Source organism: Aedes aegypti, chromosome 3, assembly GCF_002204515.2.
Source record: "Aedes aegypti strain LVP_AGWG chromosome 3, AaegL5.0 Primary Assembly, whole genome shotgun sequence".
Lineage (NCBI taxonomy): Eukaryota > Metazoa > Arthropoda > Insecta > Diptera > Culicidae > Aedes > Aedes aegypti.
Genome location: NC_035109.1, coordinates 93,708,650 through 93,733,296, shown reverse-complemented (window position 1 = coordinate 93,733,296; position 24,647 = coordinate 93,708,650). Strand labels below are relative to the sequence as shown.

Genomic DNA, 24,647 nt, shown 5'->3' with positions numbered 1-24,647 from the left:
GAGCAAACTCATTAAAGATCTGCTTCGCAATTCTCACGCTTGAGATTTTGATGCAAAATCAACTCAATCAACTCAAACCGTAAAAAATGATTCAGTCGCAAAACCCGGCAAAACTCGTGAAACCCGAATGTTGTTGTTTACGTTAGAAAGGATTACTATAATTTTACCAGACTAACAAGAAATTATTGCCGTGTGTGAGTAAACTGTGGAAATACGAGACAATGAGTTAAAAAGGTGAGCCAACTCATCCATGATTTTTTGACTGCTGAGTTGCGTGATTGACAGCTCACGCATGAAAAATCTCAAGCGTGAGTTGTGAGAAATTGAGTTTTTCACAACACTGTATTCTACGAGTCACCTCGCTATACGACGCCGACAATTGTCAATCACGCCAGTCGTAGAATAAGCCCAATTGATGTACGATATTTCTTTGTGAGAGATGTGCAACAAAAAGAAGTCATCAAAATGAAATATTGTCCAACCGAAACAATGCTGGCAGATATTCTTACAAAGCCTCTGCAACGTGTACGTTTGGAGCAAATACGAAAGATGATCGGAATACTACCAGATCCAATCGAGGAGGAGTGTTAGCAGTAGGCGTTTGGACCTGAGTTTAATAATAGTAACCCTAGATAATAAATGAAAAAATAAATCTTGTCATTCACTCTTCAACTCTCAAACCAAACAGTAGTTCTTTCTACGACAATATACTAAGAAAATATACTCGACTACACTTTAACGTAATGAAGAACTTCAACAATCCAAAAGAGTATTCAAATTTAGTTTGAAATGTTGTATGCTTGAATTTGGTGTGAATTTGTGTCAATTTTAGACATTCAATACTTTTCCATTTTTCCAAACATTTAAGATTGTCGAATAATAGATGACACCTATGACCTTTATTATTGATATAATGCACAAAGTTCACATATCCTTTAATAGTTTTTTGCCGACTTGAAGTGAAAACAGTGCCATGTACGAATATGAGTTTGAGTCACTGTACTTTCAACGGGACCATTTGAGAGCAACCCACGCATTTTACGCGACAATGCGTGATCGTCGCGACAAATGCGACGCAATAAACCACACAGCAAACAGCCTTGTTTTACCAGCGCAGATCCAGACAACATCCCAAAAGAAGAGAAACGAGTTCGATCTTCATCGATCGTAAATCAGGCTACGCAAGGTGGTCATCAATGACCATACGACACACTATGCAATTGAGGCTTCCTTCAGGAAGTGTTTGTTGAACTCAAATTTATTCGCGTTCGTTTCGCAGCTGAAGATCGGGGACGTTCTCATCAAGATCGACCAGTTCCGAACTGGTTTGCTGCAGCATTTCCGGGTGCCGCTGGAGCAATTGATTTGCGTGGGCCATATTGGCCAGGATGCACTGGAGATTCCAGTCCTTCCGAAGCAGGGCGTCACCCAGCTCGAAATGTCCATGGCGAATGCACCGAATGCCGACGCAATGTGCGACGGATTTTAGATTTAGGCCGATCTCATGAACCAGGTTCCCTATGTAGGCTTCCGTTTCGTTGATGGCGTGCATTTCTGAAAGAAGAAAACATGTGATCACAGTCAAAATAATGTGCAATAAAGTGTCCCAAAGTTTCACTTAGTCTGAAAACTAATTTTGTCAAATTAATTAACTCATTACGCGTGGTAAAGATGGACAAATTATGGGTAAAATTATGAAAAAAATCCACGTGCTCGGCTGGTTTTTTTTTTCATAATTTACCACGCGTAATGAATTAATTAATTTAATAATCATGCGGATTGGATTACCGAACAGCTCAATATAAGCGTCAATTGAATTTTGTCAATTCTATGTCAAAAAACTTTTTGGATCGAAAGATGCGCCTTGATATACCAAGAAAAAGGAGAAAAAACTATTTTTTTAAAACATTTAGATAGACATACACTCCCGTGCATAAGTTTGGGTTCACCCCCTAAAAAACATGCGAAAGTGTTCTGTCCCTATCTCTGTGATTACACGTCCAATTGAAACTCTAAGTCGCATTCGAAAGGCAAAGAATTATTCTTACTTCGTATGTATTTTTACAAAAACATTCTGTGAACTTTGTATACTAAATTTTTACTTAAAGTTGTGACATTTTTGACTGAAAAATCATATTTAATTTCTTCAGGATTGGGTCGACCAAAATTTTAAATCAAAGTGTCATTAGAATCGTAAACTTATAGTCTTTGAAGAGACGCCACGAAATTTTGGCGGAAAAATTTGAAAAGTATTCAAAATCAATGAAACAGTCAGTCAAGTCATCGTGCAAAAGTTTGGGTTCACCCCTCAGTATGGTGTATCGTGCAAAAGTTTGGGTTCACCTGAACTTACTTAAATCTGTGAAATCTCAAACCAATCATGTACGCGCCATTATTTGCGCTCAATAAAGCTTTAAACTATTTAAATCGGTTGAAAAATGGCAAGGATATTGACAAAAATGATGTGCGTGCAGCTCAGGTGAATCCAAACTTTTGCACGATTTGCATCATACTGAGGGGTGAACCCAAACTTTTGCACGATGGCTTGACTGACTGTTTCATTGATTTTGAATACTTTCCATATTTTCCACCAAAATTTCGTGGGATCTCTTCAAAGAATATAAGATTACGATTCTAATGACATTTTGATTTAAAATTTTGGTCGCCCCAATGCTGAGGAAATTAAATATGATTTTACAGTGTGTATTTTGAAAAATGTCAAAACTTTAAGTAAAAAATTAGTATACAAAATTCAAAAAATGTTTTTGTAAAAATACATACGAAGTAAGAATAACTCTTTGCCTTTCGAATGCGGCTTAAAGAGTTTCAATTGGACGTTTAATCACAGAGATATGGACAGAACACTTTTGTATGTTTTTGAGGGGGTGAACCCAAACTTTTGCACGGGAGTGTATGGTGTCTGCGACAAAGTTGTGTGAGCGATTTGAAACAACTTTGACATAATATTTGTATCTATCATAATTTTTGAGATATATGCCGTTGTAGGTTGTATATTTTTCATCATAACTTTTTTCCAAGATTTCCAACATTTTTTGAGTTTTCTACAAAGTTGTTTGCCATGCAAGTTCTTTTATAGATGTTATATTTTCTAAAAAGATATTAGAAATATTAAAACACGTATTTTTGCTGTATATCACAACTCTTCTCCTTCTTGGCATTTCGTTCCGACTGGGACAAAGCCAGCTTTTCAGCTTAAGGTTCCTATGAGCACTTCCACAGTTATTAACTGAGAGCTTTCATTGTCAACGTTGCCATTAACAGATTCGTATATCGTGTGGCAGGTACGATAATGCTCTATGCCCAATGAAGTCAAGAAAATTTCCATTACGAAAAGATCCTGGACCGACCGGGAATATAATCCAGACACCTTCAGCATGGTTTTGCTGTGTAGCCGCGGACTTAAACCACTTGGCTAAGAAAACCGCAGTTTAATGATTCTTACCGAGGGTGAAGAAAGGTCTCCTAAACTCCACCAACCGGATTCCGTAAATCATCGGTTGAGACTTGTCTGCCGGCCGGATCGTGCCCTTCACAGCCAAATCGTAAGCGGCCTGTGATTGCATATCCACTCCACAGAGTTCGAACATCTTCTTCTGATGGGACGCCTGCAGCGAGGCCAACAATCGGTTGATTTTTTCACTTCCGATGTGCTTCACCGTTGCCTTGCCGATGACTCGCGAATCACCGAAATGTGTCTCGGTGGCTTTGCCTAGGAAGCCGGTCACACGATACACCCGCAGCGGACGGTTCTGCTGTATCCGGTAGGCCATCGATAGGCCCTTGTTTATTCCTACCACTGGAATTAGAATTGAAAATAGCAAGAGCGAGGCTACATTTATATTTTTTTTCTAAAGACGAATGAATGAAATTATTATTATCATATTTTTATAGATACCCACCCAGAACTCCACTCGTCAGTCGACCGTGGTTTGCGCTCATCCGCATTCGTATGTCCTCTGTTTGGTAGCGAGGTCCCACAACCAGGACATTATCGGACAGGTCCTCCGTTTTGTGAACGAGGAACTTCGAATCCAAACCCCTTTCGATGGCTACCCGCTGCAGTGGGGGACGCACCTTCAGCTGGTTGAGATCTGTTGGAAAGAAATGAATTTACAATCTATTCTATTTCATTTGAATATGGGTTTAATACGTACCTCTGCATAGATTCCCGATGATTGTGTGGCGCACTTGTTGGACCGTAAGACCTGCTGGTTTGTATACATTGATTACCCCGTTCAAATAGTTCCAAACGGTAGGGGCATCCTTGATCTTTACTAGCGACATATTTGGGAATACTTTTGATTACAGATTACTAAACTAGCCTTTTGCCCTCGGTGATGATGTTAAACATGAATAAAAAGCAACAAATCACGTACTTTTATGGAAAATTAGAATTATTATAACAAACTAATCATAGATTTGTGTTACGCAAACTTTTATCCGCACTGCGATTGTTATTCGAAACTTCACATTAATCTTGATTTTGTTGTCACCCGTGGTTTCTTCACCTTTCTTTGTGCTTTATTTTCACAACACATGCACGTGTTTCGTTAAGTTTCAAAGTATTGGACGATCTTTGCTCACACAATTCACGGCTTTTACCGAGCGCTAACGCTATAAGTAGGTACAAGGAGAAAACTGAAAATCTAGCTAAGGGCCCATTCACACAATTTCATAACGCTGAAGGGGGTGGGTGGGTGTTCTCGTGCTGTTACGTCTCATACAAAATTGGTAAATTTTCATACAAAAAGCGTTACGAGGGAGTGGGTGGGTGTCGAAAATGGCCATTTTTAGCGTTATGAAATTTGTGAATAAACCCTAAATAGGGTTTGCTTACAAATTTCATAACGCTAAAAATGGCATTTTTCGACACCCACCCACCCCTTCGTAACGCTTTTTGTATGAACGTTTTACTAATTTTGTATGAACTCTCGCATGATTTATGATCTCGACCTAAAGCCATTGGTGACCATGCGTGTAGCTCGTTGTTTCTGCACATTTAAATGGAGTTACACGTTATTCAACAACGGTATGGCGAAGAAAGGATCATTCTCTACACACCAGTGATGTTGATTTGGATGCTGATCCATTCATTTGCTCAGAACCAACGAGCTACACACGTGGTTACCAATGGCTTTTTGGGCGTTATCCCAGATTATGCGAGAACTGTAACATGACGAGGACACCCACCCACCCCCTGCAGCGTTATGAAATTTACGAACAAAGCTCGCCTAACAATCATCTCTCACGAGGGCTGGCCCAAACAGCACAGGTTGAAAACGCAGGCCAAGCTAGGCAGCAAACACTGATGCTTTTGAACACACAACCACAGACAAACAGACGTAACACTCTAAACATTTTCATCGTACAGCAGAATAGCACCCAATTCTAATATTTTGTAGTTTGCCGACGGGCCACTTGTGGCGCTCGCCTCACTTTTGTTCGAGTTTGACGTTTGCTCACTACCGCCACCTTGATCACGGTTGGCCAAATGAAGTGTTTTTAGCATTGGGCGTAATTGTTCACATGACTATGTTTCGAATTGATAATTGTTCTAGCTGTTACGTCTGTTTGTCTGTGGTTTCTTGCTCGCTAGCGCCGCCTGGTGGCAAAATCTCGAAACTCATAGCTTTAATAATGATAGTCCTTGAGCTACTGAACAACTTTGCCGAAGACGCCATCTTTCTAAGTGGTCAGGATCCTGAGATAACCGCAAAACAAAATTTCGATGCTCACTAGCACCGCTTAGTGGCAAAATTATGAATCTCATGGCTTTTATAATGAAAGTCCTTGAGCTACTGAACAACTTTGCCGAAAAAGCCATCTTTCTAAGTGGCCAGGATCCTAAGATATACGCAAAACAAATGTTGTATGCTCACTAGCGCCGCCTGGTGGCAAAATTTTGAATCTCATAGCTTTACAATGATAGCACTTGAGCTACTGTACAACCAAAGACAAATTAAAGACCTCCATGTCCCTTGCAGTTGCCCAAAATTTCATGGCTCATAAGGTAATCTAGAATGCCGTGAAAAGTGTACTGCGATCTGCTATGAGTTTCGAGATTTTGCCACCAAGCGGCGCTAGTGAGCATGAAACTTTGTTTTGCGGTTATCTTAGGATCCTGGCCACATAGAAAGATAGCGTCTTCGGCAAAGTGGTTCAGTAGCTCAAGGACTATCATTATAAAAGCTATAAGATTCATAATTTTGCCACCAGGCGGCGCTGGTGAGCATAGAACATTTGTTTTGCGGTTATCTTAGGATCCTGGCCACGTAGAAAGATGGCGTTTTCGGCAAAGTTGTTCAGTAGCTCAAGGACTATTATTATTAAAGCTATGAGATTCAAAATTTAGCCACCAGGCGGCGCTAGTGAGCATGAAACTTTTGCTAAGCTGTTATCTTAGGATCCTGGACACATAGAAAGATGGCGTCTTCGGCAGAGTAGTTCCAGGTCCGTCACACTCGCGCTCAGATTGGGTACCACTTCTAGTACTGCATTTGGTCCCTCGGTAGTGCAAAAGGTACCCAAGTTTGACACATCGCAGTACACTTTTCACGGCATTCTAGATTACCCCGCATAGAAAAATCTAATTTGCCGTATTGTCAAAACTATAAACTTCTTCCAACTGAAAATGTTAATATATCGCAAACTGTTGTCATTTTGTTAAACAATACGTAACGAAAATCAGTATACAATTAAGAACAGCTTAATTAATCCATTTCAAATTGTGACAATATATTAAACTACTCATATACTGTTGAACAATATGGGGATGTAAATCTGTTGGAAATGGCGGAAACATTTACCGCCCTTTTGTCAAATTGTTTTCGCATTTATTCGGAGAACCACACTTACACACCTGCATTTTACTATTTAATACCAATACTTAACAGTTTGGCAAACTGTTACACAAATTGGTATTTGTAATAATTTGTCTCAGTTTTGGTAGCACGCTTAAATATTGTTATAGAGGATATATGGCTTTAACAAAATCATGAATTCAACATTATTTTATGCGTTCGTACATTTCGACAAACAATGTGAAATAACTTGTTTTTTTTTGTATTGCTGCTTATGTTTTAGTCCCGATAAGGGCCTGTTCACAAATTTCATAACGTTGAAGGGGTTGGGTGGGTATCTACAAAATGTTACAGCTCATACAAAATGTACAAAATTTTCATACAACAAGTGTTACGAGGGGATGGGTAGGTGTCAAAAATGGTAATTTTCGGCGTTATAAAATTTGTGAACAAACCCTAGGTAAAACGGAATCATTTGTTTTTTTTTTTTAATTTAATTCGTAATGGTACTGTGTACGTTGTTTTAGCGTCCGATTCGATTTTTGTTTTGACAAATCAAACCGGTGTGAAAAAAATCCGTCAGCGAAATTTCAGAATTCAGCTATCTGAATGGGTTTGCTTGACCTCTGCATAATCGTTATCCATTGGTAAGTGCTTGTATTAATTGCCTTTAATTCTTTCGATTTTGTAAATTCATTCTTCTTCCCCAGAGCATTGATGATGCAAAAGGAAAGCAACATACGGGCGGTTCCTGAACAATCGCTTTCAAGTTACGTTAACTTGGCAGCTGCAATTACGGTAAGTAAATAACTTTGTAATATTCGAAAAGATTCTCGAATAACAAGTATCCATTCAACAATATCCATAAAAGGCTACGGAAAGATGTCACGGATGAAACCAACGCTGTATTTGGTGTCTATTCCAAATGTCCATACACACGATGATGGCTGTTCCGGTGAAGTGTTGTTAGCGATAGGAACGAAGATAACGATATGCTTAATGAGGGTAGGTACTTCAACATTAATTTGTAAACTTCTTATATATAAACAAAAGCTCATTTTCATTCCCTACAGTGGTTTGCGCGGAAGATTTGCAATGTAGAGTCCAGTAGAAGCAGTTCAATACCAACAGAAAATCATCCGGAATTCGGATTCGATCATCGAACCCATCTACAAGCGCGAATTACGAGCTACATATCATCAACATATTGACGAAAATTATTTAAAAGATTTTGAAAGTAGTGCAGGTAACTCTAAAAAAACATGTAATATTAAATTATTATTATCAGAAATGGACAAAAGTAAAAACATGGAATAAAACAAATAAAAATTGAGTTCCTACTTTCCTATTTTTTCGTTCCTCCGTCTATAGTTTTAATGTAAAGCAACAGTACAATATACAGTGTCCATACAATAACGCACCGTAAACATATTATTGTTGGAACCAGGGAACGGACTTAGCAGAGTGGCAACCCAATAAATGCGTGGGAATCGGATAAAATAACGTTTAACCGGAGAACTTACACTACCCGCCATAAGTATGGAATCGCATCATCTAGTATTGCAACACCTCAATTGAATATTGCAGCACCCCCCAAAAAGTTTAGCATCACCCGTAAGCTATTACACTTATGACGCAATATCTTGGAAACCTTACTTTCTAGAAAGCTGCGGTCTTCAGCAAAGTTGTTCAGAAGCCTTACGGCGTTCATCAGCTGAAATATTTTTAATGCGCCATTTTGCCGCTACGTGGCGCTAGTGTGCATGTAATTTGGTCATATTTTAGACGGCTCTAGCTCATGAACCTGACCACCTAGAACGTTCGTGCCTTCAGCAAAGTTGTTCAGAAGCTTAAAAGCAATCTGAGGCAGCACTGATTGGTTAGCAATTTTGCCGCTACGTGGCGCTAGTGTGCATATAAATTGGTCATATTTTAGACGGCTCTAGCTCATGAACCTGACCACTTAGAATGTTCGTGTCTTCAGCAAAGTTGGGCAGAAGCTTAAAAGCAATGTGAAACAGCACTGATGGGTTAGCAATTTCGCCGCTACGTGGCGCTAGTGTGCATGTAAATTGGTCATATTTTAGACGGCTCTAGCTCATGAACCTGATCACTTAGAATGTTCGTGTCTTCAGCAAATTTGTTCAGAAGCTTAAAAGCAATCTGAGGCAGCACTGATTGGTTAGCAATTCTGCCGCTACGTGGCGCTAGTGTGCATGTAAATTGGTCATATTTTAGACGGCTCTAGCTCATGAACCTGACCACTTAGAATGTTCGTGTCTTCAGCAAAGTTGTTCAGAAGCTTAAAAGCAATCTGAGGCAGCACTGATTGGTTAGCAATTCTGCCGCTACGTGGCGCTAGTGTGCATGTAAATTGGTCATATTTTAGACGGCTCTAGCTCATGAACCTGACAACTTAGAATGTTCGTGTCTTCAGCAAAGTTGTTCAGAAGCTTAAAAGCAATCTGAGGCAGCACTGATTGGTTAGCAATTCTGCCGCTACGTGGCACTAGTGTGCATTTAAATTGGTCATCTTTTAGACGGCTCTGAACCTGACAACTTAGAATGTTCGTGTCTTCAGCAAAGTTGTTCAGAAGCTTAAAAGCAATGTGAAACAGCACTGATTGGTTAGCAATTTTGCCGCTACGTGGCGCTAGTGTGCATGTAAATTGGTCATATTTTAGACGGCTCTAGCTCATGAACACCTGACCACTTAGAATGTTCGTGTCTTCAGCAAATTTGTTCAGAAGCTTAAAAGCAATCTGAGGCAGCACTGATTGGTTAGCAATTCTGCCGCTACGTGGCGCTAGTGTGCATGTAAATTGGTCATATTTTAGACGGCTCTAGCTCATGAACCTGATCACTTAGAATGTTCGTGTCTTCAGCAAATTTGTTCAGAAGCTTAAAAGCAATCTGAGGCAGCACTGATTGGTTAGCAATTCTGCCGCTACGTGGCGCTAGTGTGCATGTAAATTGGTCATATTTTAGACGGCTCTAGCTCATGAACCTGACCACTTAGAATGTTCGTGTCTTCAGCAAAGTTGTTCAGAAGCTTAAAAGCAATGTGAAACAGCACTGATTGGTTAGCAATTTTGCCGCTACGTGGCGCTAGTGTGCATGTAAATTGGTCATATTTTAGACGGCTCTAGCTCATGAACCTGATCACTTTGAATGTTCGTGTCTTCAGCAAATTTGTTCAGAAGCTTAAAAGCAATCTGAGGCAGCACTGATTGGTTAGCAATTCTGCCGCTACGTGGCGCTAGTGTGCATGTAAATTGGTCATATTTTAGACGGCTCTAGCTCATGAACCTGACCACTTAGAATGTTCGTGTCTTCAGCAAAGTTGTTCAGAAGCTTAAAAGCAATCTGAGGCAGCACTGATTGGTTAGCAATTCTGCCGCTACGTGGCGCTAGTGTGCATGTAAATTGGTCATATTTTAGACGGCTCTAGCTCATGAACCTGACAACTTAGAATGTTCGTGTCTTCAGCAAAGTTGTTCAGAAGCTTAAAAGCAATCTGAGGCAGCACTGATTGGTTAGCAATTCTGCCGCTACGTGGCACTAGTGTGCATTTAAATTGGTCATCTTTTAGACGGCTCTGAACCTGACAACTTAGAATGTTCGTGTCTTCAGCAAAGTTGTTCAGAAGCTTAAAAGCAATGTGAAACAGCACTGATTGGTTAGCAATTTTGCCGCTACGTGGCGCTAGTGTGCATGTAAATTGGTCATATTTTAGACGGCTCTAGCTCATGAACACCTGACCACTTAGAATGTTCGTGTCTTCAGCAAATTTGTTCAGAAGCTTAAAAGCAATCTGAGGCAGCACTGATTGGTTAGCAATTCTGCCGCTACGTGGCGCTAGTGTGCATGTAAATTGGTCATATTTTAGACGGCTCTAGCTCATGAACCTGATCACTTAGAATGTTCGTGTCTTCAGCAAATTTGTTCAGAAGCTTAAAAGCAATCTGAGGCAGCACTGATTGGTTAGCAATTCTGCCGCTACGTGGCGCTAGTGTGCATGTAAATTGGTCATATTTTAGACGGCTCTAGCTCATGAACCTGACCACTTAGAATGTTCGTGTCTTCAGCAAAGTTGTTCAGAAGCTTAAAAGCAATGTGAAACAGCACTGATTGGTTAGCAATTTTGCCGCTACGTGGCGCTAGTGTGCATGTAAATTGGTCATATTTTAGACGGCTCTAGCTCATGAACCTGATCACTTTGAATGTTCGTGTCTTCAGCAAATTTGTTCAGAAGCTTAAAAGCAATCTGAGGCAGCACTGATTGGTTAGCAATTCTGCCGCTACGTGGCGCTAGTGTGCATGTAAATTGGTCATATTTTAGACGGCTCTAGCTCATGAACCTGATCACTTAGAATGTTCGTGTCTTCAGCAAATTTGTTCAGAAGCTTAAAAGCAATCTGAGGCAGCACTGATTGGTTAGCAATTCTGCCGCTACGTGGCGCTAGTGTGCATGTAAATTGGTCATATTTTAGACGGCTCTAGCTCATGAACCTGACCACTTAGAATGTTCGTGTCTTCAGCAAATTTGTTCAGAAGCTTAAAAGCAATGTGAAACAGCACTGATTGGTTAGCAATTTTGCCGCTACGTGGCGCTAGTGTGCATGTAAATTGGTCATATTTTAGACGGCTCTAGCTCATGAACACCTGACCACTTAGAATGTTCGTGTCTTCAGCAAATTTGTTCAGAAGCTTAAAAGCAATGTGAAACAGCACTGATTGGTTAGCAATTTTGCCGCTACGTGGCGCTAGTGTGCATGTAAATTGGTCATATTTTAGACGGCTCTAGCTCATGAACCTGATCACTTTGAATGTTCGTGTCTTCAGCAAATTTGTTCAGAAGCTTAAAAGCAATCTGAGGCAGCACTGATTGGTTAGCAATTCTGCCGCTACGTGGCGCTAGTGTGCATGTAAATTGGTCATATTTTAGACGGCTCTAGCTCATGAACCTGATCACTTAGAATGTTCGTGTCTTCAGCAAATTTGTTCAGAAGCTTAAAAGCAATCTGAGGCAGCACTGATTGGTTAGCAATTTTGCCGCTACGTGGCGCTAGTGTGCATATAAATTGGTCATATTTTAGACGGCTCTAGCTCATGAACCTGACCACTTAGAATGTTCGTGTCTTCAGCAAAGTTGGGCAGAAGCTTAAAAGCAATGTGAAACAGCACTGATGGGTTAGCAATTTCGCCGCTACGTGGCGCTAGTGTGCATGTAAATTGGTCATATTTTAGACGGCTCTAGCTCATGAACCTGACAACTTAGAATGTTCGTGTCTTCAGCAAAGTTGTTCAGAAGCTTAAAAGCAATCTGAGGCAGCACTGATTGGTTAGCAATTCTGCCGCTACGTGGCACTAGTGTGCATTTAAATTGGTCATCTTTTAGACGGCTCTGAACCTGACAACTTAGAATGTTCGTGTCTTCAGCAAAGTTGTTCAGAAGCTTAAAAGCAATGTGAAACAGCACTGATTGGTTAGCAATTTTGCCGCTACGTGGCGCTAGTGTGCATGTAAATTGGTCATATTTTAGACGGCTCTAGCTCATGAACACCTGACCACTTAGAATGTTCGTGTCTTCAGCAAATTTGTTCAGAAGCTTAAAAGCAATCTGAGGCAGCACTGATTGGTTAGCAATTCTGCCGCTACGTGGCGCTAGTGTGCATGTAAATTGGTCATATTTTAGACGGCTCTAGCTCATGAACCTGATCACTTAGAATGTTCGTGTCTTCAGCAAATTTGTTCAGAAGCTTAAAAGCAATCTGAGGCAGCACTGATTGGTTAGCAATTCTGCCGCTACGTGGCGCTAGTGTGCATGTAAATTGGTCATATTTTAGACGGCTCTAGCTCATGAACCTGACCACTTAGAATGTTCGTGTCTTCAGCAAAGTTGTTCAGAAGCTTAAAAGCAATGTGAAACAGCACTGATTGGTTAGCAATTTTGCCGCTACGTGGCGCTAGTGTGCATGTAAATTGGTCATATTTTAGACGGCTCTAGCTCATGAACCTGACCACTTAGAATGTTCGTGTCTTCAGCAAATTTGTTCAGAAGCTTAAAAGCAATGTGAAACAGCACTGATTGGTTAGCAATTTTGCCGCTACGTGGCGCTAGTGTGCATGTAAATTGGTCATATTTTAGACGGCTCTAGCTCATGAACACCTGACCACTTAGAATGTTCGTGTCTTCAGCAAATTTGTTCAGAAGCTTAAAAGCAATGTGAAACAGCACTGATTGGTTAGCAATTTTGCCGCTACGTGGCGCTAGTGTGCATGTAAATAGGTCATATTTTAGACGGCTCTAGCTCATGAACCTGATCACTTTGAATGTTCGTGTCTTCAGCAAATTTGTTCAGAAGCTTAAAAGCAATCTGAGGCAGCACTGATTGGTTAGCAATTCTGCCGCTACGTGGCGCTAGTGTGCATGTAAATTGGTCATATTTTAGACGGCTCTAGCTCATGAACCTGATCACTTAGAATGTTCGTGTCTTCAGCAAATTTGTTCAGAAGCTTAAAAGCAATCTGAGGCAGCACTGATTGGTTAGAAATTTTGCCGCTACGTGGCGCTAGTGTGTATGTCATTTGATCATATTCTAGCAGGCTCTAACTCATGAACCTGACAACTTAGAATGTTCGTGTCTTCAGCAAAGTTGTTCAGAAGCTTAAAAGCAATCTGAGGCAGCACTGATTGGTTAGCAATTCTGCCGCTACGTGGCGCTAGTGTGCATGTAAATTGGTCATATTTTAGACGGCTCTAGCTCATGAACCTGACCACTTAGAATGTTCGTGTCTTCAGCAAATTTGTTCAGAAGCTTAAAAGCAATGGGAAACAGCACTGATTGGTTAGCAATTTTGCCGCTACGTGGCGCTAGTGTGCATGTAAATTGGTCATATTTTAGACGGCTCTAGCTCATGAACCTGACCACTTAGAATGTTCGTGTCTTCAGCAAATTTGTTCAGAAGCTTAAAAGCAATCTGAGGCAGCACTGATTGGTTAGCAATTTTGCCGCTACGTGGCGCTAGTGTGTATGTCATTTGATCATATTCTAGCAGGCTCTAACTCATGAACCTGACAACTTAGAATGTTCGTGTCTTCAGCAAAGTTGTTCAGAAGCTTAAAAGCAATGTGAAACAGCACTGATTGGTTAGCAATTTTGCCACTACGTGGCGCTAGTGTGCATGTAAATTGGTCATATTTTAGACGGCTCTAGCTCATGAACACCTGACCACTTAGAATGTTCGTGTCTTCAGCAAATTTGTTCAGAAGCTTAAAAGCAATGTGAAACAGCACTGATTGGTTAGCAATTTTGCCGCTACGTGGCGCTAGTGTGCATGTAAATTGGTCATATTTTAGACGGCTCTAGCTCATGAACCTGATCACTTTGAATGTTCGTGTCTTCAGCAAAGTTGTTCAGAAGCTTAAAAGCAATGTGAGGCAGCACTGATTGGTTAGCAGTTTTGCCGCTATGTAGTGCTAGCGTACAGCTGAGAGAGGAGACAGCTCACTGACAGTTGGCATGTTTTCTTGCCTTCTTAGACTTCTTTTTTATTATTTTATTATTTATTTTTTTATTATCTGTCTCTTCTCTCTCAGATGTGCAGGTAGATATGATTATATTTCCGCTGGCTCTAGCACATGATCTTGACCACCTAGAATGTTCGTATCTTCAGCAAATATTTAGAAGAAGGCATTTTCTACGAAACTGTTTACTTAGACAAAATTCAAAACATTGTGGAATATAATACAGTGAGGACCCGATTTTGTCAGCCCCTCGATGAATTTTAGGCTGACAAAATGGGGAACCTGACAAAATCGGGTCATTTTATTATGTTCCTGTTTTTCAAATTTCGACGTGTTAATGATTGCTTGTGAACCGCGTCAAGAACTTGCATGGACTTTTAAGAGTTCATTCAATAGTTACGTAACGCAAAATTTGTCAATTTTAGACCCCCTTTCACCTCCACGTAACAACTTTTGTATAGAAAATTTTACATTTTTCTTTGAACCGTAACACTATGTAAGACCCCCTCCCTCCCCTGTTGTGTTACGTACCCAGTAAACACAAACTCGTATACGATAGCGCATAAGAGTACAAAAGTGGAGGCGGTATACGTACATACACCATTAGGCTGCATGCAAAATGTACGTATATCGCCTCCACATTTGTACTCTTTTATCCTATCATATACGATTGTGTGTTCACTGGGTAATATTTGAACGGTCCCTAAGGGGTCGATGACCATTGGCATAGCCAGGTTTTTTCATCAGGGGGGGGGGTGGCTTGAGAAGATCGAATCTTAACATTTCATTCACGATTTTCACGACAAAACGATCATTATACAATACACTCTTTTTGCATGAAACATAAAACTATACAAGATACCCACCGTATTTTTTTCATAGTAAGCTAAGTAAAATCCTATACGCGTTTTATTTCAATGTTGAGTGACGGGTCTATTTAAAGTCTTGCATATTTACCTATTGGAAAAATTCCAAAGATTCGATTCGTTGTGGTTCCTTTGATCGGCAATTTTGCTTTGTCCAGTAAAACAAATGGAATCAACCTGAGTTCCTAGTTATACATGATCGATGAATTATCTAAAAATTTCTCACAGAGCACAGAAATTCCTAAAGAGGTTCATATTAAAATTCCTTTTGATTTAGAAACTCCTTCGAAATACATAGCATAAATAATTGCCTCGAAGCTCTTCTTGGAATTCATTTTAGTATACTTCAAAAAATGTTTCATACGGAGTTTTCACATAATTTTTCCTAAACATTGTTTTTAAACTCAATGTTTGGAAATGGAATGTGTGTAAAAATATTTCGTACTGTATGAAAACCAAGAAATTTTCTTTAGTTTTCATGGATATTTTTTTGCTGGGTTTTTAGCGCAGAAGTATTCATAAATTACATCACATGAAGTTGTGACTCATAAATTATTCCTATACCTAAGGGATGATTTAATGCTTCAAAATGATTTTGGTGAAATTCCTTGTCAAGTTCCTGAAAATCTCGTAAGCAAATTTTGAAGTTTATCTCGAGACATACTGAAGATAAAAATGGAATGAATTCAACAAGGACTAAAAGAAGATAATTAATGAAGTAATTACTTGAAAAATAAAAATATTCTATTAGAATTTTGAGTGAAGTTTGTGGTCGAGTTCAAGTTCAAGCAAAAATCAATTTTAATTTAGACGCAAAACCCTTTCGGTGTACCCAGTATGTTTCTGGAACAATTTATGAAATTATTGTTTGGAAATTTTTGAAAGAAAAGTTTTACAGTCATCTCTCCCTTACTCGATATTGAAGGGACTATCGAGTTAGGGAGGTATCGAGTTACAGAACACAAAAGCAGTGCAACTGCGTTCCAAGGGACCATCGAGTTAGCCATGAAAACCAACTTTTACTATGGTTCTCTAACTTGATATCGAGATACGGAATATCGAGTAAGGGAGAGTTAACTGTAACAGGAATCCATAGATTAATTTTTGAAATAGTATTGAGAGAAATTCTCGGAGGAATTCATGAATGAACCTACACACATGTTTTTTTTTGTCATAAACTCGGCTGTATGAATCCCGTTTTTTTAATTTTAAGAATGATTTAACTAGCGAGTTGCCAAGTTGCTAAGTAACGAAACACAGTTTTATGATACTTGAGATCACTGTGCATAACTCGTTTAATATTTGGCATATTAAATTGAGCTTTTATGGAAGAATTTTTAGAATCACCTCTAGAAAACACCTCTAAATTTTGTTGAGGAATCTCTGGAGATTTTCGAGGTACAGCCAGGAACGATTTATAGAATAATTTCAGGAATAATTGGAGAAACACGTTGAAGAAATATCTGGAGGATTATGAATGATATCTCGAGTGGAATTCCTGTGGGAAATACGAGGAGTCCGATTACTCTAATGATAATATTCTGCTGACAATAAATTTTGTAGAACCTTTTTGAGTTTCCCAACAGATTTTATATCGAAAAATTTATGGCAAGAAGTTTTTCAAAAAGCTGATTGTTTGGAACACTCCATAAGTTTTCCAATCTATCATCATGCAACAATTATATAAATATGAGTGTTGGAGACAATCTTTTAAGAATACAAACACATGATAAATTCCCGTAATATTGTTTTTAGCATCGTCCAAAGGGAAGGAGGCATTCCCATTGCCCCCTCTAGCTATGCCCATGCGTGCATGACATTAAACATCGTCATCATTTTTAATGAAAATATGGTAGAACATGGCGAAAACAATTTTTTGATAAATTTAAAACAAGCCGACAAAATCGGGTCAAAAAGCTGACAAAATCGGGGGAAGACATCGGGGACTGACAATATCGGGTCAGTACTGTATAATTGTTTACTATGTGTTAAAAAAATACAAAATTTGACATTTTTTGTTAAAATAGGCTATATTTAATGCCTTAAGGAATCGTACACAGTTTTAATTTAAAGTTATTTCCAACATTCAGTTCAAATTTCGGATCCATCATTTCGCTAAAAGCAGAGCCACCCTCATCAAAATTGCTAACCAATCAGTGCTGTCTCCGATTGCTTTTAAGCTTCTGACCAACTTTGCTGAAGACACGAACATTCTAAGTGGTCAGGTTCATGAGCCAGAGCCGTCTAAAATATAACAAATTTACATGCACACTAGCGCCACGTAGTGGCAAAACTGCTAACCAATCAGTGCTGCCTCAGATTGCTTTGAAGCTTCTGAACAACTTTGCTGAAGACACGAACATTCTAAGTGGTCAGGTTCATGAGCCAGAGCCGTCTAAAATATGACCAATTTACATGCACACTAGCGCCACGTAGCGGCAAAATTGCTAACCAATCAGTGCTGCCTCAGATTGCTTTTAAGCTTCTGAACAACTTTGCTGAAGACACGAACATTCTAAGTGGTCAGGTTCATGAGCTAGAGCCGTCTAAAATATGACCAATTTACATGCACACTAGCGCCACGTAGCGGCAAAATTGCTAACCAATCAGTGCTGTTTCACATTGCTTTTAAGTTCCTGAACAACTTTGCTGAAGACACGAACATTCTAAGTGGTCAGGTTCATGAGCCAGAGCCGTCTAAAATATGACAAATTTACATGCACACTAGCGCCACGTAGCGGCAAAACTGCTAACCAATCAGTGCTGCCTCAGATTGCTTTTAAGCTTCTGACCAACTTTGCTGAAGACACGAACATTCTAAGTGGTCAGGTTCATGAGCTAGAGCCGTCTAAAAGATGACCAATTTACATGCACACTAGCGCCACGTAGCGGCAGAATTGCTAACCAATCAGTGCTGCCTCAGATTGCTTTTAAGCTTCTGACCAACTTTGCTGAAGACACGAACATTCTAGGTGGTCAGGTTCATGAGCTAGAGCCGTCTAAAATATGACCAATTTACATGCACACTAGCGCCACGTAGCGGCAGAATTGCTAACCAATCAGTGCTGCCTCAGATTGCTTTTAAGCTTCTGACCAACTTTGCTGAAAACACGAACATTCTAAGTTGTCAGGTTCATGAGCTAGAGTCTGCTAGAATATGATCAAATGACATGCACACTAGCGCCACGTAGCGGCAAAATTGCTAACTAATCAGTGCTGTCTCAGATTGCTTTGAAGCTTCTGCCCAACTTTGCTGAAGACACGAACATTCTAGGTGGTCAGGTTCATGAGCTAGAGCCGTCTAAAATATGACCAATTTACATGCACACTAGCGCCACGTAGTGGCAAAACTGCTAACCAATCAGTGCTGCCTCAGATTGCTTTTAAGCTTCTGACCAACTTTGCTGAAGACACGAACATTCTAAGTGGTCAGGTTTATGAGCCAGAGCCGTCTAAAATATGACCAATTTACATGCACACTAGCGCCACGTAGCGGCAAAATTGCTAACCTGCGCTGCCTCAGATTGCTTTGAAGCTTCTGAACAACTTTGCTGAAGACACGAACATTCTAAGTGGTCAGGTTCATGAGCCAGAGCCGTCTAAAATATGACCAATTTACATGCACACTAGCGCCACGTAGCGGCAAAATTGCTAACCAATCAGTGCTGCCTCAGATTGCTTTTAAGCTTCTGAACAACTTTGCTGAAGACACGAACATTCTAAGTGGTCAGGTTCATGAGCTAGAGCCGTCTAAAATATGACCAATTTACATGCACACTAGCGCCACGTAGCGGCAAAACTGCTAACCAATCAGTGCTGCCTCAGATTGCTTTTAAGCTTCTGAACAACTTTGCTGAAGACACGAACATTCTAAGTGGTCAGGTTCATGAGCTAGAGCCGTCTAAAATATGACCAATTTACATGCACACTAGCGCCACGTAGCGGCAAAATTGCTAACCAATCAGTGCTGTTTCACATTGCTTTTAAGTTCCTGAACAACTTTGCTGAAGACACGAACATTCTAAGTGGTCAGGTTCATGAGCCAGAGCCGTCTAAAATATGACAAATTTACATGCACACTAGCGCCACGTAGCGGCAAAACTGCTAACCAATCAGTGCTGCCTCAGATTGCTTTTAAGCTTCTGACCAACTTTGCTGAAGACACGAACATTCTAAGTGGTCAGGTTCATGAGCTAGAGCCGTCTAAAAGATGACCAATTTACATGCACACTAGCGCCACGTAGCGGCAGAATTGCTAACCAATCAGTGCTGCCTCAGATTGCTTTTAAGCTTCTGACCAACTTTGCTGAAGACACGAACATTCTAGGTGGTCAGGTTCATGAGCTAGAGCCGTCTAAAATATGACCAATTTACATGCACACTAGCGCCACGTAGCGGCAGAATTGCTAACCAATCAGTGCTGCCTCAGATTGCTTTTAAGCTTCTGACCAACTTTGCTGAAAACACGAACATTCTAAGTTGTCAGGTTCATGAGCTAGAGTCTGCTAGAATATGATCAAATGACATGCACACTAGCGCCACGTAGCGGCAAAATTGCTAACTAATCAGTGCTGTCTCAGATTGCTTTGAAGCTTCTGCCCAACTTTGCTGAAGACACGAACATTCTAGGTGGTCAGGTTCATGAGCTAGAGCCGTCTAAAATATGACCAATTTACATGCACACTAGCGCCACGTAGTGGCAAAACTGCTAACCAATCAGTGCTGCCTCAGATTGCTTTTAAGCTTCTGAACAACTTTGCTGAATACACGAACATTCTAAGTGGTCAGGTTCATGAGCTAGAGCCGTCTAAAATATGACCAATTTACATGCACACTAGCGCCACGTATCGGCAGAATTGCTAACCAATCAGTGCTGCCTCAGATTGCTTTTAAGCTTCTGACCAACTTTGCTGAAAACACGAACATTCTAAGTTGTCAGGTTCATGAGCTAGAGCCTGCTAGAATATGATCAAATGACATGCACACTAGCGCCACGTAGCGGCAAAATTGCTAACTAATCAGTGCTGTCTCAGATTGCTTTGAAGCTTCTGACCAACTTTGCTGAAGACACGAACATTCTAGGTGGTCAGGTTCATGAGCTAGAGCCGTCTAAAATATGACCAATTTACATGCACACTAGCGCCACGTTGCGGCAGAATTGCTAACCAATCAGTGCTGCCTCAGATTGCTTTTAAGCTTCTGACCAACTTTGCTGAAGACACGAACATTCTAGGTGGTCAGGTTCATGAGCTAGAGCCGTCTAAAATATGACCAATTTACATGCACACTAGCGCCACGTAGTGGCAAAACTGCTAACCAATCAGTGCTGCCTCAGATTGCTTTTAAGCTTCTGAACAACTTTGCTGAATACACGAACATTCTAAGTGGTCAGGTTCATGAGCTAGAGCCGTCTAAAATATGACCAATTTACATGCACACTAGCGCCACGTATCGGCAAAATTGCTAACCAATCAGTGCTGTTTCACATTGCTTTTAAGCTTCTGAACAACTTTGCTGAAGACACGAACATTCTAAGTGGTCAGGTTCATGAGCTAGAGCCGTCTAAAATATGACCAATTTACATGCACACTAGCGCCACGTAGTGGCAAAACTGCTAACCAATCAGTGCTGCCTCAGATTGCTTTTAAGCTTCTGAACAACTTTGCTGAATACACGAACATTCTAGGTGGTCAGGTTCATGAGCTAGAGCCGTCTAAAATATGACCAATTTACATGCACACTAGCGCCACGTAGCGGCAAAATTGCTAACCAATCAGTGCTGTTTCACATTGCTTTTAAGTTCCTGAACAACTTTGCTGAAGACACGAACATTCTAAGTGGTCAGGTTCATGAGCTAGAGCCGTCTAAAATATGACCAATTTACATGCACACTAGCGCCACGTAGTGGCAAAACTGCTAACCAATCAGTGCTGCCTCAGATTGCTTTTAAGCTTCTGAACAACTTTGCTGAATACACGAACATTCTAGGTGGTCAGGTTCATGAGCTAGAGCCGTCTAAAATATGACCAATTTACATGCACACTAGCGCCACGTAGCGGCAAAATTGCTAACCAATCAGTGCTGTTTCACATTGCTTTTAAGTTCCTGAACAACTTTGCTGAAGACACGAACATTCTAAGTGGTCAGGTTCATGAGCCAGAGCCGTCTAAAATATGACAAATTTACATGCACACTAGCGCCACGTAGCGGCAAAACTGCTAACCAATCAGTGCTGCCTCAGATTGCTTTTAAGCTTCTGACCAACTTTGCTGAAGACACGAACATTCTAAGTGGTCAGGTTCATGAGCTAGAGCCGTCTAAAAGATGACCAATTTACATGCACACTAGCGCCACGTTGCGGCAGAATTGCTAACCAATCAGTGCTGCCTCAGATTGCTTTTAAGCTTCTGACCAACTTTGCTGAAGACACGAACATTCTAGGTGGTCAGGTTCATGAGCTAGAGCCGTCTAAAATATGACCAATTTACATGCACACTAGCGCAACGTATCGGCAAAATTGCTAACCAATCAGTGCTGTTTCACATTGCTTTTAAGCTTCTGAACAACTTTGCTGAAGACACGAACATTCTAAGTGGTCAGGTTCATGAGCTAGAGCCGTCTAAAATATGACCAATTTACATGCACACTAGCGCAACGTATCGGCAAAATTGCTAACCAATCAGTGCTGTTTCACATTGCTTTTAAGCTTCTGAACAACTTTGCTGAAGACACGAACATTCTAAGTGGTCAGGTTCATGAGCTAGAGCCGTCTAAAATATGACCAATTTACATGCACACTAGCGCCACGTAGTGGCAAAACTGCTAACCAATCAGTGCTGCCTCAGATTGCTTTTAAGCTTCTGAACAACTTTGCTGAATACACGAACATTCTAAGTGGTCAGGTTCATGAGCTAGAGCCGTCTAAAATATGACCAATTTACATGCACACTAGCGCAACGTATCGGCAAAATTGCTAACCAATCAGTGCTGTTTCACATTGCTTTTAAGCTTCTGAACAACTTTGCTGAAGACACGAACATTCTAAGTGGTCAGGTTCATGAGCTAGAGCCGTCTAAAATATGACCAATTTACATGCACACTAGCGCCACGTAGTGGCAAAACTGCTAACCAATCAGTGCTGCCTCAGATTGCTTTTAAGCTTCTGAACAAATTTGCTGAAAACACGAACATTCTAAGTTGTCAGGTTCATGAGCTAGAGCCGTCTAAAATATGACCAATTTACATGCACACTAGCGCCACGTAGCGGCAAAATTGCTAACTAATCAGTGCTGTCTCAGATTGCTTTGAAGCTTCTGACCAACTTTGCTGAAGACACGAACATTCTAAGTGGTCAGGTTCATGAGCTAGAGCCGTCTAAAATATGACCAATTTACATGCACACTAGCGCCACGTAGCGGCAAAATGGCGCATTAAAAATTTCAGCTGATGAACGCCGTAAGGCTTCTGAACAACTTTGCTGAAGACCGCAGCTTTCTAGAAAGTAAGGTTTCCAAGATATTGCGTCATTAGTGTAATAGCTTACGGGTGATGCTAAACTTTTTGGGGTGCTGCAATATTCAATTGAGGTGTTGCAATACTAGATGATGCGATTCCATACTTATGGCGGGTAGTGTATGTTTAACACGTGTGAACTTTAATTCGAGTAAAAGAATGACAGATGAAGGAATAATGTTTTTGTTCTTCTTCTCTTCGCTGACCCTGTGACTCGGGCATTTTCTAGTTGCCAGTGCATCAGCGCCCTGCGACTGGATATGCCGACACTCCTCCTCGCTGATCACTGGAGTTCATTTGTAGACTTCCGCTTAGGACACAGACCAAGCTTCTCCGCGAACAACTGCATCTTGGTAGCGCCCAAAGGCTTAGTGAACACATCTGCGATCATTCTATCAGTAGGACAGTAGTGTAACTGGATGACCTCACGACTGCATAGATCCCGAGCATGATAAAACTTAGTATCAATGTGCTTGCTTCTTTTATTCTGCCGCTCCAAAGAAACGAAGTCAATGCAACTGCGATTATCTTCGTTTAGCATAGTAGGTTGTCGTTGCTCTTGACCTAGTTCTCCCAGTAAGCGACGGAGCCAAGTTGCTTCCTGAGCTGCTTCGGATAGCGCGATATACTCGGCTTCCATCGTCGACGTTGCTACGCACGATTGCTTTCGGCTAGCCCAGCTGACACTAGCTTCCCCTAGTTGAAAAACGAATCCACTGGTAGATTTACGATCGGCGGTGTCGCCGGCCCAGTCTGCATCGCTGTATCCGACCAATTCCAAATTCTTCGTCCGATCGCTGGCAAGCCTCAACTTGTAATCTTGGGTACCGATCAAATATCGCACGGTACGCTTCAGTTCCAACCAGTCCAGTTGGGTTGGACAGTTGGTCTTTCGACTCAAAATAGAGATGGCGGCTGATATGTCCGGTCTTGAGTTAGTGGAGATGTAGAGAAGCACTCCAACTAACTTGTGGTACTGTGTGTTATCAGGAAGTTTCTCTCCACCGTTCAGACGAAAGTAACCAGGATCCACTGGATACTTTGACGGTTTTGCGTCTGTCAACCCAAACCGTTCTGATACTTCCCGAATCAAGGCCTTCTGGCTCAGCATGTACATTCCGTCCTTGTCTTTAGTGACGTTGATACCGAGAAACTGTTTTATCTCCCCTAGTGAGGTAATCTCAAAATGCTTCCTTAGTGCGTTCTCAACAACGTCGATTTGATGTCCATCTCGACAAACCAGGAGCATGTCATCAACATAAATTAATAAATAAATCCACTCACCGTTTGATAGCTTCTTACTGAACAGACAGGCATCCGCCTCCGACTGCCGGAATCCAAGACCAATGAGAACTTCCTTGATGGTCTTATTCCAGACCCTGGCGGCCTGTTTAAGGCCGTAAATGCTACGATTCAGTTTGCAGACAAGCGCTTCATTGCCCGCCGATGTGTACCCCGGCGGTTGGCGCATGAAGATTTCTTCATGAAGCACTCCGTTCAAATACGCATTCCTGACATCAACATGACGCACTTGCAGGTTGTTATGTCCCGCCACTGTTAGAAGCACTTTGAACGTTTGCTGCAATGCAACTGGAGCATGCACCTCACCAAAATCTTCACCGTAGCGTTGCGCGTAACCCTGAGCTACCAGACGCGCTTTAAATCTCACTGTTTGTCCACAAGAGTCCTTTTTCTGTTTGAACACCCACTTCGAGCCGATTGCGTGACGTCCTTTTGGCAGAGGAACAAGCTTCCAAGTATTTTTCGAAAGAAGCGACTTATATTCACTGTCCATAGCTTTACGCCATTGTTTCCTGTTAACACTTGCAATTGCTTCTTTATAGTCCTTTGGATCTCGTTCCTCGATTTTTGCAACGCCCACAACAAAATCACTGAGTTTCTTAGGCAAAGCCCCAG

The 24,647-nt window shown here is 41.0% G+C and overlaps 1 protein-coding gene and 1 long non-coding RNA gene across 2 annotated transcripts; one reads left to right on the top strand and one right to left on the bottom strand.

Annotated features, from left to right (window-relative positions):
• Positions 1-1,227: 1,227 nt before the first annotated feature.
• LOC5564639 (probable tRNA pseudouridine synthase 2) lies at positions 1,228-4,596 on the bottom strand. The gene is made up of 4 exons (XM_001648950.2): positions 4,176-4,596; positions 3,921-4,112; positions 3,464-3,817; positions 1,228-1,554 (listed from the first exon to the last, which is right to left on the bottom strand). The coding sequence occupies exons 1-4, from the start codon at positions 4,303-4,305 to the stop codon at positions 1,259-1,261; spliced, it is 972 nt and encodes a 323-aa protein (XP_001649000.2). The 5' UTR covers positions 4,306-4,596; the 3' UTR covers positions 1,228-1,258.
• Positions 4,597-7,346: 2,750 nt separating this feature from the next.
• Positions 7,347-8,102, top strand: LOC110678490. Its single transcript, XR_002501658.1, has 4 exons — positions 7,347-7,468; positions 7,532-7,619; positions 7,693-7,826; positions 7,895-8,102. It is a non-coding gene; the product is annotated as an uncharacterized LOC110678490 (long non-coding RNA).
• The last annotated feature ends 16,545 nt before the right edge of the window (positions 8,103-24,647 follow it).

Bases quoted from the DNA above. Each gene is read 5' to 3' on its own strand.
- LOC5564639 (XM_001648950.2), bottom strand. From the start codon at position 4,305: ATGTCGCTAGTAAAGATCAAGGATGCCCCTACCGTTTGGAACTATTTG. The intron at 4,113-4,175 runs GTACGTATTAAA...TCTTTCCAACAG, and splicing joins CATCGGGAATCTATGCAGAG to ATCTCAACCAGCTGAAGGTG. The intron at 3,818-3,920 runs GTGGGTATCTAT...TTCTAATTCCAG, and splicing joins ACTGACGAGTGGAGTTCTGG to TGGTAGGAATAAACAAGGGC.